Raw genomic sequence first — 15,754 nt, forward strand, 5'->3', positions numbered from 1 at the left:
CCCCCCCCCTCTCTCGGAAAGGAACGGATGCCATGACAGACATACTAACACGTCTCTCATAACTGAACAAAGAACCCTTGAAGCAAATTCCAACCTTTGTGACAGAAACAGTGGGACGAGGCGGACAGCGGGTGACATAGGTCCAGAAGACAGCAAGATGGGAAAGGACTTTAGACAGTGCAGAAGCGGGCAAAGAAAGCAAGCCTGGCTATCTTGTCCTACAATCCTTGTCGCAGCTGGAGACAAATGTACAAACAGTGGCACCGGGTTATCGATTAGGGGCAGCTGAGAGCCGAGAATCAAGTACTCGACGTGTAAACGTGTACCCCTGCATTCTTTTCGTAATGCTTATACTCGTTCCCCAGAAACAAACTTCCCAAAACGTACCTTTATTACACTTCACGATACCCCAGAGATCTAAAGAGCCGAGTTCCTAAGCTCATTTTTAATCCCCTATAATGGATTGCATTCTGAGGGATCCTTCCGCTTTTCGTCACCCTGTGGGACGGTATGGAGATGGTGTAAGCCCGCCAATGCTGACCGCATGCGGCGGAGTTCTTGGCAGATGAGCCCCGGTTTAGCATACGTATACTGCTGAACATCGACGGCGATATGCCCTATTGATGCCTTAGACGGGTATAATCCGGATATTATGACATCAGCGTGTAAACCTGTGTATATTTGTTTTTACACTTGCCAATTCGTTGCCTAGTTGACAAGCTTGTAGTAGTGGAAGTAGATCTGCTCATTATGTTAGAGGAATGAACACGAGTCAAGCACGCGCTATACTACTGGTATATCGTCAACCACTGAAGCAGGGATAGATCATTATGGCCGCTGAAAACGAATACATAAGTGAGAGTCTGTCCTCAATGTTTGCATTCCCAGAGTAGTAGGGAGATACATCCCCTCCATCAAGAGAACAAGATATCCAGTCTGTTACATTCGCTATGAAGACCACCATCGCTTGCAACCTAGCCCTCATGGGTCTTGCTCATGCCTACCCAGGCCCAGGGCATATGGCCTCTAAGGTGCAGGGAAGACAAGATGCACCCTATGGCACGTTCCCTGTAGCAGACGACCCCTTTCATTTCATTCCTTGCACCAGCGAGACAATCCCTCCGAGACTGGCAGACCAGAATGCTGCTCAGACCTGGCGAAATCTCTTTGACGCTGACCCCAATCACTGGAGCTGGGGGAGCAGTAGTACCGGCGTAAATGAAACTTCAGATGACCCTTTCAGGGGTAGAGGAATCTGTAGGTTTCGCATCTAATCTGTCCGAGCTCTCTTTCATCATACATCACACAATGCTTACCATGCCGATCTTTGGTAGACCTCTGTGGCTATCTCGACGTCCCATTCGACTACAACAACGAGTCCGAGAGGCGCATCTTCCGCTTGGCCGTGAGCAAATATCAGGCATCCGGCTTGGCTCCCGCCGGATCCAACTCATCGACGGCCGGTAAGAAGAGCGAGCGGACCCTTGTGATCAACCCAGGGGGCCCCGGTGGAAGCGGAGTGCAATATGTCGCCGTGGGGGCAGAGGGACTCTCACAGCGGATGAGCGGAGGTGTCATGGATGTTTTGAGTTGGGATCCTCGCGGAGTCAACGCAACCCAACCGGCTGCCAATTGCTACTCCCACCCGGCCTATGCTGATCGTTGGCAGTGGGCATCATCGCTTTGGCCAGAGATTGAGCCTGGTAGGGCATCCGATACACAGTTTGCATATGCAGATGCCATGGCCAACGCGACCATGCAAGCATGCGGTGCCAGGCTCGGAGACCTGGGTCGTTTTGTGACAACGGCTCTCGTGGCGCGGGACATGGATGAAATCAGAAAGGCCCTTGATGAGCCTGAGTTGACGGCTTACCTACTATCCTATGGTACCGAGCTGGGTCAGACGTATTCGAACATGTTTCCGGAAAACGTTGGTCGTATCATTCTGGACGGTCCTACCTTCACGCTCGAGTGGCGTCTAAAGACAAGTTTTGTGGTCCCAGCCTTGGACGACGTGATGGATGCGTGGGTGGACGGCTTTTTGGGTGAATGTATCCAAGCTGGACCTTTCATATGCCCTCTTGCGAGGCCATGGCTGACTGATGGAGGAAACGGATCCGTCACGGTGCCGGATCTGGAGCGTCGTATGCGCCGACTGGTGACATCCCTGGCCGAAAACCCCCTACCAGTCTTCTCAAGCGACACCGGGGCAAGCCTAGTCACATTCACCAACATGGCATACATTCTTATCAACGCCATGTATCTACCTACGACCTGGCCCCTGCTAGCCGAGATACTTTCGGGGCTCGAGCAGGGAAGCACCGACGATCTTGATAGACTTGTTGCCTTCCGCTACGACCCAGAATCACCACCCAGAAATCCCGCCATCCCCGATACCACGGAGCTCACATACCTGGTCATGTGTGGCGACTCGTACGACGACGAGGAGAGCTCAATTGAATGGTGGCAGCAGCTGCGAGCAAATATGGCCGAGACCTCATGGTTCGCCGGCGACCTGAGAAGCCAGCAGATCCTGTATTGCCGACACCACAGAGACAACTTCGGGCCTCCAGTGGAGCTTTATAGGGGCAACCTGACCGAGGACCTGAAGAACCCGATGCTCTTGGTCGCCCAGACGCACGACCCAGCCACGCCCTTGTCCAACGGGCGCAAAATGCTCGAGGCCATGGGCAGAGACAACCTGAGGCTGGTCGTACACCACGGCTACGGTCACGGGACACACGCAGACGTGAGCAGCTGTACAGACGCCCTGATGAAGGCCTACATCTCGGATGGAAAGATTCCCGACGAAACAGAGACGAACTGTTATGCCGACAGGAAGCCGTTCGACCTTGCAATCCCGGCGGGAACGACCGATGGCGGCAATGGCACGGTGGTTTCGTTGCGCTCATTTTCGGAGACTAGGGAGCAGACCACTAGCGAGAAAGTTGATAATGTTAGCAAACTGTTTGGGGACTTGAGACGAAATATTTGGCTGTGATGGGATATGATGTCAATGCGAGAACGAGGGCTCCCTGTTAGATGCTCACAAAAATGCCCAATTGAAAACCAGATATATCGACAATGCACAACTACGTAGTAATTTGAGCACATTGAGAATTGGATGAACTTTTAGGTCCATCACATCTTGGGCTCGACCCTATTTTAGTTAGCTCAGGTACCTGTGTGGCACACTATCTGCACCTTAAACGGACTCTTTTGAGATGGAATTGTTTAGATGACTCCCGTCTACAAGAATACTCATGACTGCCTGCCACCACGTAGGAGAGCAAGCACATTTCGGTGTTGCCTGATTCCAGGCAATTGTGTACCTACCTACCTACCTACCTACCTACCTAAATGAGATGATTGAATTGAGAAGAAATGGATACATCGTGCCTACCGGATTGGCGTGGAACGAAACGATTCAAGTGCTAGACCAATGACGTGTATTTGGCCTTGGCACCCCCGCAAGCAACGGCATTCGCCTTGTTTGCCAAGAACGCCCAGGGCGAACAAGCGGGAATGCATTATGACAAGCAGTTTGACGCTTATGATCCGAACGGGCGCCGTTGCTTCAATGGAACGCTGAAACAATTTCTCTTTCGGCGGCTTGACAACTGGTATTCGATCACCGCCTGGATCTACCTTTTGGCTCTGTCCTCTCATCTTCTTCTCCTCTCTTAATACCAGAACCCTTTGGCCGGCTTTAAAACGAAGCCATTCCTAAAAAAAAAAAAAAAAAATCCAAACGCCCAAGTACTTCGTAACTCACCTCTAAAATCTCAGCTACGACAGCAGGGCATCTCACAAAATGACGACCAAGATAGTCGCGGTGGCCGCCCTGGGTCTGCTCTGTCACGCTAATGCGGTCAGCGCCCAGAACAACTCGGGCGCCTGTTCCACAGTTCTAGAACCAGCAAATGGAAAGCCTGTTTTCGGAGGTGGATGGGTCGGACAACTCGCCGCTAATAATCTCAACTCTCCTCGCGGCATTATTCTGGACAAAAACGGAAACCTCTTGGTTGTGGAAAGAAGTCGCGGAATTCGGAGGATAACCTGGAAAGACGATGGCGGTGTGTGCGTCAACGTGGACAAGTCCGAATCCTTGGTGCAGATGAGTGAGGTTGGTGATCCATTTATATGTGTCTGATATGACAGTAGCATGGAGTCGAAGATTTCGTCATACTGATCTCGCAATCTCTTGCAGCTGAACCATGGCATCGAGCTATCTGAGGACGGCAAGACGCTATATGCTTCAACTGCCGATGTCGTGTACTCCTGGAACTACGATGCCGCCGCAGGAACCGTCAGTGACAGAAAGACACTTGTTCAGAACATGACCAACTCAGGCCACACAAGTCGCACTTTGATGCTTTCGCGCAAACAAAAGGGCATGCTTCTCGTTTCCCGTGGCTCGGCCGAGAACATGGACATGACGACTCGCAACGTAGCGTCAGGGATATCTCAGATACGCGCATTTGACCTCAACAACATGCCTAACGGTCGGCCTTTCAACCATGCATCCGAGGGCGAGCTGATTGGCTGGGGTTTGCGAAATTCTGTGGGCATTGCAGAGCACCCGGTTACCGGCGGCATCTACAGTGTCGAGAACTCGGCAGACGACGTCGAGAGGATGGGCCGAGACATCCACCGAGACAATCCTGGAGAGGAAATGAACTCGCACGGTGCACTGAACGACAGCTCTTTGCACGGCCGCAATTATGGCTATCCTGATTGCTTTGCTTTGTGGGATACCAATATCCCTGACCGGGGCAACTTGAATACCGGGAGCCAGTTCGCTCTCGGTAACATCGACGGAGTCAACGATGAGAAGTGTGCCAAGGATTATCAGGCACCTAGGCTAACCTTTCAGGTCTGTCTCCCTTGACCCCCTCTGTCATAATGCTCTGGCATAGAGTCACAGGTTCAGATTATTGACATAATTGTCCGGACACTATATAGGCCCACACTGCGCCCCTTGATATAAAGTTTTCAAACGATGGCAACGAGGCCTACGTTAGCTTCCATGGAAGCTGTAAGAATACCACATGCTTGCATGGCTTGCATATCTGCGAGTTGCCGAAGATAATGAAACTGATTTTTTTTTGATATGATAGGGAATCGCGATGATCCCGTTGGATACCGCCTGTCACGCATTCAGTTCGAAAACGGCGAGCCCAAGGAGCGTCCTGATAGCCGCAATTCAACGTCAGACATCATGTCCAATCCCAATCTTTCCGCCTGCCCACGAGGCTGCTTTAGGCCCGTCGGACTGGCCGTTGACTCTAAAGGTCGAATCTTTATGAGTTCAGACAGCACTGGAGAAATCTATGTTTTGCAACAATCTGAAAAGTCCACCGGCGGCATCGGAAACGGTAGCAACAATGCTGGTGGCAGTAACGGCAGCGCCGCCCGTAAGTTAACAGCAACTCACCTATAGCTGCTTTTGCTGCTGTTCGTGAATATGGTTGCCCCGAAATAGTAAAGACAACAGTAGTCTTTCGTGGTGTAATCTGGTTCATGGACACGCAATATGAGAGCTACCCTAGCCCCATGACTTGAAAGCCCCGAATTCCTTTTTGCCCACAAACATTTTAACTAACGTCAGGGTCGTTGGGTGGAAATATAGCTTATCTTAGTAGCTCAAGTCTACTCGGAAGTCTCCTGCTTATGCTGTACTATTGCTTCACCGGACTAGTGCGCTAGTCCAGAAAACTTGGCGAATAGAGCACCACGGAGATGTTATTTTTACTCGCAGGGTCCTACAGAACCAGACAGGCAGTCAACAAATGACGAGAAGTTACTATTCAGTCTCGTGAATAGACTTTGTGTGATCCGTGAAACATTTACTTACTAATCTTGCGCGACCTGTTTTCATTGTCATGGCCTCGTTGGCTAGCCGGTCATGGATGTTTCAATATATGAGTCAGCGAGCTTGGAATTTGGATTCTGGTGCATCACTGTCCCAGGCATGATCCACTGATTGCATACGATAAGGGAAAATGTGGGGTTTGCGGCTCAGCCGTCGTTGATTAGCATTAACGGATATTAACAAGTACAGTAAGATACTTGAGAAGAGAGTCCTCAAGTTCTTATGATTTCCACCGTCTCGCCCCAGCCAGCTCGAGCCATCCAGAAAATCGCGTTGAGAGGCGTGGTCAAGAGACCCAGGACGCCGCCAAGAACACCCTTGAAAATCTCAGGCCCCCATTTGGGATTAAAAACAGGATCGTTCCCGTACCGGGTCGAGCCGAGTGACAGCAGAGCGCCGATTGACGGCGGCCACAGAACCAAGACGCTAGGTACAGCTAGAAAGAGGCTTCTGAGGGCCTGGGCGACCACAAAGGCGAGGAAGCCCTTGGGGCCGTTGCCTGTGCAATGGGCGGCGGACCTGTCGTCGTCGAGGAGAAATAGCCAGCGTAGAAAGCGAGACTTGGGTCTGGGCAGGGACTGGAGTCTGAGGGGTTCGACCTTGTTGCCACGAAGGTCCCCCTTTAAGATGGCGCTTTCTATGAACCACGTGACTAGACACTGGATGATGATGGTGACGGCCGTGTCCCCGGCAAGGGTGTTGGGGAACTGCCAGACCCTGATTGGGTGCGTATCGGGATCTTGGTTGGCGTACATTGCTGAAAAGGGGGTTGTTTGTCAGCAGGTATGCAGTGAGCGCTTGGTTGATGATGGTGATTTTACCATATGCAATTCCAAAATTGATGCCTCCTGATATCAGCATGGCACCGATTCCGTGCATGCCCAGGATGTAAAAGATCTGGTGGGCAGTCAACCTCTTGGCGGGCTGGACATGGTCATATGTCTTTTGGCCTGATCCTGCCGCATCATCCGGCAATACGTGCTGGCTCTCGACGTCTTGCGGGACGACGACGGTCGTCTCGGTGTCGTGAGACGGCCGAGCTGCTTCGGCAGCCACTGATCGGAGCCGGTCCATGCGGGTGGATATTTTTTTGGCCTGCCTGAGTGGTAACCTGAGTACGCCAAGAGGGGCGTGTTGAATATTATAGAGACAGGCTGGGACTTTGTCACGATAGCTTGCTGTAGAAGTAGAATATAAAGATGAAACAAATTGAGTAGTACAGTTTCAGAATGATGGGAATACGATTTTCTAGAAGGAAACAAAAAACGACTGTTTGTTTGACTCTCTTTCCTAACAAAAAAAAAGAAAAGTCCAACTCAGCACCTGTTCGCCCAGAAACTAATGACTTGACCCTGGGGACGGAAGCACCGGGATTCCAACAGGGTTCAATTCAAATCTCGGCCCAAAAAAAAAAGTTGTCAAGTGCCACTCTGGACCAGAACCCTTTCCTCGGCGCGGTCGGCAAACGTGAACCGTCCTAACCGCTAATTGTCTTAGAGTCTGCAATGGTGCGATGTAACTCCATTTTTTGCGAGAAAACGCCATGTCCCCCTTATGTGTCAAGAATTTTGGATGGAGTGAGGACCCTTTCCAATCTCAACGAATTTCGGGGATGGGATGCGAAATTCGTAGCGGGGTTAGGTTGCGCTGCAGGAAACCCCTGGAGGTCCGACCATTTTAGTTGCCAAGGCAGCACCAAAAAAGCACAGTTTTATTTCCGGGGGGGTTTAGAGTGGTTGCATTCACCATCTATGCTCTTTTTTTTCGAGCCCCCTAACCCCCAGCCCAGCTCTCCTCGCTTGCTTTTTTATTCTCTGTGGCGTCAGCAAGGCGTTGGTCTTAACAATCAACAAACCGGGAGAGCTATCCGTCAGTCGCTGGGATACGCCACCACGATCGCAAAAAAAAAAAAAAAAAAAAAAAAAAAAAAAAAAAAAAAAAAAAAAAAAAAAACCTATTCAAAATCTCCCACGTAGAGACCAGAGCGAAGTTTGATATCTGGTGGAGGAGAGCCGAGTTCCACATTTGCGGTCCGAACGGCAATCGCGAGTCAAAGAAGCCAGGTCGACAACTAAAACGTGGTCGCCTCACCCGATTTGAAAATGTGAAAAAGCTCAAGAACCTGATAAATTAACCGGGATTTCCTGAACAAATAGGTTTGTTTTTTTGGATGTGTTATTTTTTTCATTCATTTTATACCTATGACGCTCCTTGACCAAGAACGGCCGTGGACTACAGGTCCGCATCACCCTGCCAAATATCCAGATTCTTCCCTGGTGTTGAACCTGTGGTTTGGTTTTCTACCCACAACGGTGGCTTCTCTGTGTCCTGAGGGACGTCTTCAGTCGTTGCTTGAGCTGTAATTTTACCAGGAGAATGGGATTCTGTTGAGACCTTTAACATAGGGCGATCTTAGCAAACAGACACTTTCAGTAATCAGCAGTCACATTTACTGTTCACAGGCAGCATACGCACTATGTACTTATTACCCGTAAAACGGTTAAATTTGGACAAGCAGCGTGTATGTATATAGGTAGGTAAATAGGTAGGTAGGTACCAGGGCGGGATGGGCTTCAGTATCTCCGTCTGAATTAAGACTGGGTCGGACTTAAAAGTGACTTCTGACTCTGACTACTGAAAGTGGCTGTTTGATAAGAAAGCCCTTGACATATATCATCATTGTCAAAGAGATGGGGAGGATGCCACATAGCCCAGGAACTGACGCCCAGAGAAAGAGAGTGCAAGACGAAGGCAGACATGCGCAGAGTCGATCCGGTGAATAGCGGCCATATAACCCGGGCAAAAGGAAGGCCGCGGACCGCAGAGCATATAGCAAGGAAAAGCGACTATTTTACGGCAGTGGCGCAAAGATTCTGGCCCAATTAAGCAGCGGGATAGCAAATCTAACAAAGTCAAGGGCCAGGCATACGGCTGTCCTGACCGTCCAAAGACTGTAACATCAGTGGAAGAATCACTACTCAGTGTGCAGGCAAAGGTCTTGGGGTGAGATACATCAGTGCAAAATTTCAAAACTTTAAACTGAGTATATTATTTTGCCAAGTCAAATTAACGCAGTCTATCTTCAAATCTGCTACCAGATTTACCTACCCTGCACTCAACCCAGGTCCTCAAGAGCTCCCTTTCACTCTCAACAATTCATTCTAACTCAGAACATCAACACTACCGAGATTGAGAACGTTGCACCTCCGATCCCAGGTACGTCTCGGCTCGCGACGATCACCACCGTTTCAGTATTCTCGGTATATATGGCTTGGCTCTTCGCAAAAGCGCTTTCCCCTCGTCGGTGGATACTGGAACAGACAGAGCCATTGGACAGCAGGGCAACCAAGAGGGGCAACGGTTTTCAGCTGTCCAGGGTCTTTGATGCCCATCGACTGTCATCCGCTTGCCGACAGCCGTGATTGCAGTGCAGACAGAACGGGTGCCTGCTTTCGTCTGGGCAGCTGAAAGTACAATGGAGTCCAGGGCCGAAATGCCCCAGGTAGTAAAGCTATGTTCGTTTGGTGACTCCGCAGTCGGCTTTAGTATTTTGGATTCTTTTTGTTCAGAAATTTGGTTCCTTTGTCGATACCGCCAATTCATAATGTTCGGTCTCTTTGTCTTATGACCAATTTCTAGCTGGTTTGTTTGGGTGAATATTTCCTCCTCCCGAGTCCCAACTGTCCAAGACGAACGTAAACGTCTCAAGACTCTCAAGATGGGATTCAACCAACTTAGAAGTATACCATGGCTTGCATGGCTCGCGCTTCTGGCATCAGGAGCCCTGGGACAGCGTGTTGTAGACGTCACAGATATGAAGATATTCTCAAGCCTGGTCCGTCTATAACCTCCCTATGCGCCTGAACAATTAGTCGGCTGTAAGGGTGTCTATTATAGTATCTACTAACAAAGCACTACTGCGCTCAGGCACCATGCGCAGCATCCGCCATCTCACTTCATATCATGTCCCAGACGAGCTCCAACTGTCCCCAGGCTGTGACGGAGCTCCAAGAATGTGTCTGCACCAAAACCAGTCAGCTCGCCGCCATTTCCTCGGCCATGTCGCTTTCGGTCAGCGATAACTGCGGTTCGACCGCCAGCGACGACCAAACCTCGGCGGCAACCGTCTTATCGGCGTATTGCGCACAAAAGACCCCTTCCGCAATGCCGACTCTGCAAGCCCCGGAGTTTCAAGTGTCACAGTATATAACAGACTTTGTAGAGTTTGAACAACTTGCTCCCTGTGCCAGTAGTGCGCTTTCATATGCTGTGCAGAGCATGGTGAGCAGCAGCCAGGATCACCATCTCAAGGATGGTATTGGTGTGATGGGATATTCTAACGTCTTTGCTGACCAAACCAGACCAACACATACTGTCCACGCAATGCAGTGGGCCTGGCCGCGTGCGCCTGTCAAAGAAATCAAAACTCTCAGTCCATCAGCCGGGTCATCGACTCTTCTGTTAGATATAGCTGCGCATCCCACTCGGCAGACATGACGTCGGCGCAGGAAATGTTCTCGGCATACTGCAAAATAGCCGACTCGGGAACTACGGCTTTTCCTTCCCCGTCGCCTCCCCCTGGAGATAGTATGTTGAGATTCTTTGGGCTGAAAGCTCTCGAAAGGCGGCAGAACGGTGTAAATGCTTACATAACGTGACTTGTAGTGACTTATTTCGTTACTGCTCTTCCTCAGTTCAAATCTCTGGCTTCTTGCCCACAATATGTGGTCTCATCCGCTATTTCATCAGTGAGTTGATACATCCTCTACCGCCGCATATCGTGGATTCTGCTCTTGCTGACATGGACACCATCACAGCAAATCAGCCAGTACTGCCCACGAGGCGTGCAAGCCTTGGCCTCTTGCGTCTGCATCAAGGAGAGCATGTCGCCGTCAGTCTCTAGCAGCATCTCGTCTAATGTCAAGTTTTCCTGCTCCCAGGAGCTCACTTCTGCCCTGTCGGTTTTTGACTACTACTGCAGTGCTGCAAGGGGAGAGGTTAAACCAACGGGCATCTCAGAATCAAGTGAGTGAACTTGTCGAGTTAGTCTGGGGGGCGTATGAAAGAAACGCAAATACTAAAGATCTATGTTGTTTTAGTCGCACAATCGTACCCTCCGGCACAGACGGGAAGCAACAGCCAGCAACCTGGACCGGGTCAGTCAGGGGCAGCAGGACAGGACGGCTCGCAGAGCAGTGGTAGCGGGCCCAGCACAGGTGTCATAGCCGGCGCGGTGGTTGGCGGCGTGGTTCTGCTAATGTTGATTGGAGTCGCGGTTTTCTTCCTGATGCGCCGAGCACGGCTCAACAGTCCGTCAGCATCGAGGCCTTATGGACGGGCAAGCTCACCCGAACACCATTACAAGGCAGAAATGGACGCTGCCGGTACGCAGATTAACCAAATTCCGCCGGCACAGAGCCCAGCAGTCAATGAACAGAAGCAAGAATTGCCTGTTACTAGCGACATCGTCTCACCTCTGTCAGCAGCGCCTGTCACCTCTGAGCTGCACGGAACTGATAGCCCGGTTTCTCCTCAGACTGCAGGGTATGGGACATATGGTGTCCAAGACCAGCATCTCCAGATGCAACGGTCGGAGTTGCAAGGAGGTCAGCCGCATACTGGAGTTTCCAACCAAACCGGCTCTAATGTTCAGGACGGGACGCCTACAAACATGAATTGGAGTTCTGGACCAATTCCTGAATATTCGGAGCTCGATGGAACAAGTAATGCAAGAGGTCAGCCAGGCGATTTAAGGAGATGGTAGCTAATCTCAGCTAGCATTTTATAACATATATCACATGAGTAATATGAAGTAACAACAATAAATCGTAGTTTTTTGTGGGGAGAGATGGGAAGGCTGTGAGCCTAGACCATATGACGATCTGGCCGACTACCAATAACAGACGATGTATACGACAATAGACAAAAACCACATCACAGCCTGACCACCCTAGTCGTTATCTATCAACACACAACCAACAGCTCAACCTTATCTAGGTTCCCACTGGTCAGCTTATAGGCAGCCACAGGCGTTCCGTTCCAGGGAATAATAGTTTCTGCTACTACGCCAAATCTTGCAACCATTGTCACCAAACTTCATACCGAAAATCTAAGGAAATGCCGTAAGAATCCAACCAGCTTTCTTTCTTTCTTTCTTTCTTTAGTAACTACAAATCCAAATCCCTTTCACAATATGCTGACACATTACCCCGCACTCATCCGGAAGGGGATAGCAGTTTCTGGAGACACTTGCACCAAATCGACGCCGACGCCCTGCGCCGCTACTGGCCCCAGGTCATCGCCGACGCGCGCCGCATCGTGGAGGCGTCTGGCGTCGACCTGCAACTCTCAGCCGACGAGGATTCGGCGCCCGTCATCGACGAGGAGCGCGGCATCCGATTCAACTGGCGCCCGAGCGAAGACGGGAAAGCAGGCGCCACGTTTGCGCAGCGGGGGCCGGCCGAGGACTTTGTGCTTTCGCTCGAGGAGGGCGCAATGAGACCGTGGACCGAGACTAACAAGTATCCGTACGACAAGGTGGTCACGGCGGTGCTTTTGAGGACGTGGCAGATTGCTGGTAATGACTGTATCCGTTTGGAGTGAGTTCTTTTTTTTTTTTTTTTTTTTTCTCGCCTGTCTCGTCCTCTGTGGTAACCACAAACAAGAAGCTAAATGGCATACATCTCGGACGTTTCGTAGCTCCGATAGCCAGTGGCTACCGGTGTTTATCCAAGACTGGTCTCAGGAGATGCATCGACTGAAATCACCGATGAACATGAACGATTGGGCAGAGGCAATCATTCTCATTCACCAGCTCTGGCCAGAGCAGAGGATCGAATGCCCCTGGAGAAGATGATTGCAAACGCAGGATTGACTTTTTAAGCCAAGTGAACGACACAAAAGAAGCATTCCCTTCACAACCAAGCTTAAAAGCCTTAATAAGAGATCCTATTCGCTAGCTTAACCGGTACCACGTTGTATCTTGTCCAACAACCCCCCTGCTGTTGAAGAATACTACTTCCCCCGCACTCTTGGGCCCCTGGAAATGACCTCATTGCCACCGACTACAGGGCGGAGAAGCTGTCGCTATGCATGGCCATGGAAATTTCAAAGAACGGAGAAAATACCTGCGCGCGGGGTGCATGAAAAGGTCTTTTTCGGGTCAATGTGGACCGGATATTTCTGAGATGCGGCTAAAGAGTCAAGCCAAGACAAAGCCTTCAGTCTTTTATAAGGAAGCGAGACTAGTTCGGGACCCTGTTGTACAATGTAGCAGTAATTGATTGCATTTCTTTTACCGAGCACTTGGAAAGAAGCGTGTGCGTGTAAAATGGCCGGCATGAAATTCCTCTCAGTGCTACTTGCGTCTGCTGGGCTGGCGCAGGGTAAATACATTGTACCAGGGGCCCGTGTAAGTGAAACCTGGCCACCAGAATAAACACCACCAACCAACCAAAAAAAAAAGAAAATCTAACCTCATAAAAAAAAGTGGCGCGATACCAAAGGCGAGCTGGTCAACGCCCACGCCGGCGGCGTCACCATCGACCATGAGACGGGCAAGTTCTGGTGGTTCGGCGAGTACAAGATCGAGGGCCAGGAGGAAGGCGGCGGCGTGTCGGTGTACAGCTCCGACGACCTAGCGACCTGGGAGCCGCACGGCCTGGCCCTGGCCCCAATCGAAGACCATCCGTACATATCGCCCGAGCACATCATCCAGCGGCCCAAGGTCGTCTACTCCAACGCGACGGGCAACTACCACATGTGGTGGCACGCCGACAACTCGACCTACGGCTGGCTGCTGCAGGGGTTCGCCACGTCGCCAAACATCTCGGGCCCCTACACGTTCGTGGACGCCATGGCGCCGCTCGGGAACTGGAGCCAGGACTTTGGCATCTTCACCGACTACAAGGACGGCAGGTCCTACTCGCTCTACTCCAACGGCGACCGCAGGGATGCGAGGGACAACTATATTACCAGGTTCAACGAGGAGATTACGGACCTGGAGGAGGTCGTGTACCGCTTTCACAAGTACGACCTCGAGGCTCCCAACATTGTGCAGACTGACAAGTCGTACTACATCCTCATGAGCCACAAGACGGGATACCGTCCCAACGATGTTGTGAGTACTGAAGAGATGTAGCTTTTTTTGCCGATAGGTCTTGGTTCGTGGTGAACTAACGTCGACCAGGTTGCGATGCGTGCCGATAGCCTTTCTGGACCTTGGTCGCAGCCTTTCACGATTGCACCGAGGGGAACAAGGACATATAGCTCACAGTCTGGCAATAATCTCCGTATCGTGGGGACGGAGCAGACCACATATCTCTAGTAGGTTTTCTCCAGCTGTTATCTCCACTTTTGGTCGGGCCCTCTCCAAACCCATTCATTAACCTGAACCTCCCCTCACGCAGTATCGGTGACCAATGGGATCTCAACTCCCTTTGGGAAAGCCGATACATCTGGCTCCCGCTCGAGATCGACGACGAGAAAAATACGCTATCCGCAGTCTGGCACGACGTGTACGACCTCGACGTCAAGACGGGCCGCTGGCACCCGATCGAGGGCAAGACCTACTACAGCAGCGACGCGACGGTGGCAGGGAATGCATTCCGGCAAGAGGCCAACTTTGCGTCGAGCGGCGCCATCGTGACGGGCATCTACGGCAACGACAGCTCCGTGACGTTTTCCGGGATCGAGGGCACCGGAAAGCCGCAGTGGGTGTCGTTCATCTACCAAAACACCGACGACATGGACTTTGGCAACCAGCCTGGCGGCACGCCCGACCGTATCGGCGGGTCGTGGCAGCTGAGGAGGATCAGCAGCGTCGTCGTCAACGGGGACGAGGATCATGTCGAGTCGCTCTACCAGAGGGACACGATGAAGGGCGTTCTGGGGAGCGCGCCGCTGTTGTTGACGTTGGAGGAGGGCGCAAATAACACCATCACTATTGGAGGGCTGAGCAATGGGTTTGACTTTAGGGGGGCTGATATTGACAGGATTGTCGTCTACCCACCGGAGGAATAGGTTGACCCATGCTTGAAAGCTCCGGGTTGTTGTTGTGCCGCTGCTATACTTCCGGCCGCTGCTGAAGACACCGGGTAGATGAGAGCATTCCTTGAATAATTTAGTGTCACATAAAAAGGTGGCCTATCTGCTGATTTTGACTGCCAATATCGCACGTGGATGACGTTTTCATGCAAATTGCACTGGAGCTGTCTGTGCGATGGTCGTTGGTCTAACCCAGGATGTCCCACGCATAGCCTCGGGACAAAACCTCTGTGCGGTCCGCCTAGTGCCCTATTCTCTAACACGGTTAGCAGTCACCAGACGAGTTGTACGCAACGCCAAGGTCCGTTAGGCCGTTACACTTACAATGTAATACCTAGGATGTCACGCCCATAATTTAATCTGATAGACTGTTGTATTTTTTAAGCTTGCTCAGCTTCATCCATACCACTTCTTTTCAAGAGCAGTAAAGACGACTGAACGAGCAAAAAGGAAAACACGCCCCCAGCAAGATCGTCGTCTTGACCCAAATGGAAACCGACAAGCTCATCATGCCGGCAACCGGTGACAAAAAAACCGCAGTCCAGCTCACCGGAACACAAGGGACGCTTCTTGCGACTCTCTATGCGCGCTATCTCGATTTCAAGTCGGACAACTCAGTGTTTGGTGACCGGTGGGCCGCTCATGTCGTGGACCAAATTGATTGGGACTGGAGCCAGTTCAACTTCAGCAGGATGTTTCCTTACCTGATCTCGATGCGCGGACAGCAGATCGATGCCTACACGCTGCGGTTCCTAGAGAAGCACAAGGAGACGGGCGCAACCGTAGTCCGTGAGTTGTATCCCCACCAGCCGGAATTCTTCTCAAAAAAAAAAA

General features: G+C 51.2%; 7 protein-coding genes across 7 annotated transcripts in view; 6 read left to right on the forward strand and 1 right to left on the reverse strand.

Annotated features, from left to right (window-relative positions):
* PgNI_08763 (uncharacterized protein) overlaps positions 1-430 on the forward strand; it is a gene marked incomplete at its 5' end in the record, with an annotated part of 1,681 nt that extends 1,251 nt beyond the window's left edge. The window contains one exon of the mRNA XM_031128754.1: positions 73-430. The remainder of the gene's footprint in view (positions 1-72) is intronic.
* A 393-nt stretch (positions 431-823) lies between these two features.
* On the forward strand, positions 824-3,348 carry PgNI_08764 (uncharacterized protein). The gene is made up of 2 exons (XM_031128755.1): positions 824-1,257; positions 1,335-3,348. Exons 1-2 carry the CDS (start codon positions 951-953, stop codon positions 2,999-3,001), a joined length of 1,974 nt encoding a protein of 657 aa, XP_030978398.1. The 5' UTR covers positions 824-950; the 3' UTR covers positions 3,002-3,348.
* Positions 3,349-3,728: 380 nt separating this feature from the next.
* PgNI_08765 (uncharacterized protein) lies at positions 3,729-7,446 on the forward strand. The gene is made up of 5 exons (XM_031128756.1): positions 3,729-4,126; positions 4,211-4,876; positions 4,966-5,038; positions 5,121-6,632; positions 6,697-7,446. The coding sequence occupies exons 1-4, from the start codon at positions 3,815-3,817 to the stop codon at positions 5,441-5,443; spliced, it is 1,374 nt and encodes a 457-aa protein (XP_030978399.1). The 5' UTR covers positions 3,729-3,814; the 3' UTR covers positions 5,444-6,632; positions 6,697-7,446.
* Positions 6,088-6,949, reverse strand: PgNI_08766 (uncharacterized protein; the record flags this gene model as incomplete). The annotated part of the gene is made up of 2 exons (XM_031128757.1): positions 6,088-6,632; positions 6,697-6,949. The coding sequence occupies 2 exons, from the start codon at positions 6,947-6,949 to the stop codon at positions 6,088-6,090; spliced, it is 798 nt and encodes a 265-aa protein (XP_030978396.1).
* A 2,013-nt stretch (positions 7,447-9,459) lies between the features above and the next one.
* PgNI_08767 (uncharacterized protein) lies at positions 9,460-13,151 on the forward strand. The gene is made up of 9 exons (XM_031128758.1): positions 9,460-9,710; positions 9,803-10,156; positions 10,237-10,462; positions 10,541-10,623; positions 10,693-10,900; positions 10,975-11,635; positions 11,990-11,997; positions 12,102-12,474; positions 12,575-13,151. The coding sequence occupies exons 1-9, from the start codon at positions 9,594-9,596 to the stop codon at positions 12,729-12,731; spliced, it is 2,187 nt and encodes a 728-aa protein (XP_030978397.1). The 5' UTR covers positions 9,460-9,593; the 3' UTR covers positions 12,732-13,151.
* A 54-nt stretch (positions 13,152-13,205) lies between these two features.
* PgNI_08768 (uncharacterized protein) lies at positions 13,206-14,896 on the forward strand (the record flags this gene model as incomplete). Its single annotated transcript, XM_031128759.1, has 4 exons — positions 13,206-13,286; positions 13,365-13,994; positions 14,064-14,200; positions 14,284-14,896. The coding sequence occupies 4 exons, from the start codon at positions 13,206-13,208 to the stop codon at positions 14,894-14,896; spliced, it is 1,461 nt and encodes a 486-aa protein (XP_030978391.1).
* A 512-nt stretch (positions 14,897-15,408) lies between these two features.
* PgNI_08769 (uncharacterized protein) overlaps positions 15,409-15,754 on the forward strand; it is a gene marked incomplete at both ends in the record, with an annotated part of 1,167 nt that continues 821 nt past the window's right edge. The window contains one exon of the mRNA XM_031128760.1: positions 15,409-15,709. Within this exon, the coding sequence (XP_030978392.1) occupies positions 15,409-15,709 (301 nt within the window). The remainder of the gene's footprint in view (positions 15,710-15,754) is intronic.

This window comes from Pyricularia grisea (assembly GCF_004355905.1).
Source record: "Pyricularia grisea strain NI907 chromosome V map unlocalized Pyricularia_grisea_NI907_Scaffold_6, whole genome shotgun sequence".
Classification (NCBI taxonomy): domain Eukaryota; kingdom Fungi; phylum Ascomycota; class Sordariomycetes; order Magnaporthales; family Pyriculariaceae; genus Pyricularia; species Pyricularia grisea.

What these genes read in the sequence shown, in the direction of transcription:
- PgNI_08764 (XM_031128755.1), top strand. Translation starts at nt 951, where the DNA reads ATGAAGACCACCATCGCTTGCAACCTAGCCCTCATGGGTCTTGCTCAT. An exon ending in TTTCAGGGGTAGAGGAATCT is followed by an intron (nt 1,258 to 1,334) that starts GTAGGTTTCGCA and finishes GATCTTTGGTAG; the next exon opens with ACCTCTGTGGCTATCTCGAC.
- PgNI_08765 (XM_031128756.1), top strand. Translation starts at nt 3,815, where the DNA reads ATGACGACCAAGATAGTCGCGGTGGCCGCCCTGGGTCTGCTCTGTCAC. An exon ending in CCTTGGTGCAGATGAGTGAG is followed by an intron (nt 4,127 to 4,210) that starts GTTGGTGATCCA and finishes AATCTCTTGCAG; the next exon opens with CTGAACCATGGCATCGAGCT. An exon ending in CACCTAGGCTAACCTTTCAG is followed by an intron (nt 4,877 to 4,965) that starts GTCTGTCTCCCT and finishes GACACTATATAG; the next exon opens with GCCCACACTGCGCCCCTTGA.
- PgNI_08767 (XM_031128758.1), top strand. Translation starts at nt 9,594, where the DNA reads ATGGGATTCAACCAACTTAGAAGTATACCATGGCTTGCATGGCTCGCG. An exon ending in TCTCATCCGCTATTTCATCA is followed by an intron (nt 10,624 to 10,692) that starts GTGAGTTGATAC and finishes ACACCATCACAG; the next exon opens with CAAATCAGCCAGTACTGCCC. An exon ending in AACGGGCATCTCAGAATCAA is followed by an intron (nt 10,901 to 10,974) that starts GTGAGTGAACTT and finishes ATGTTGTTTTAG; the next exon opens with TCGCACAATCGTACCCTCCG.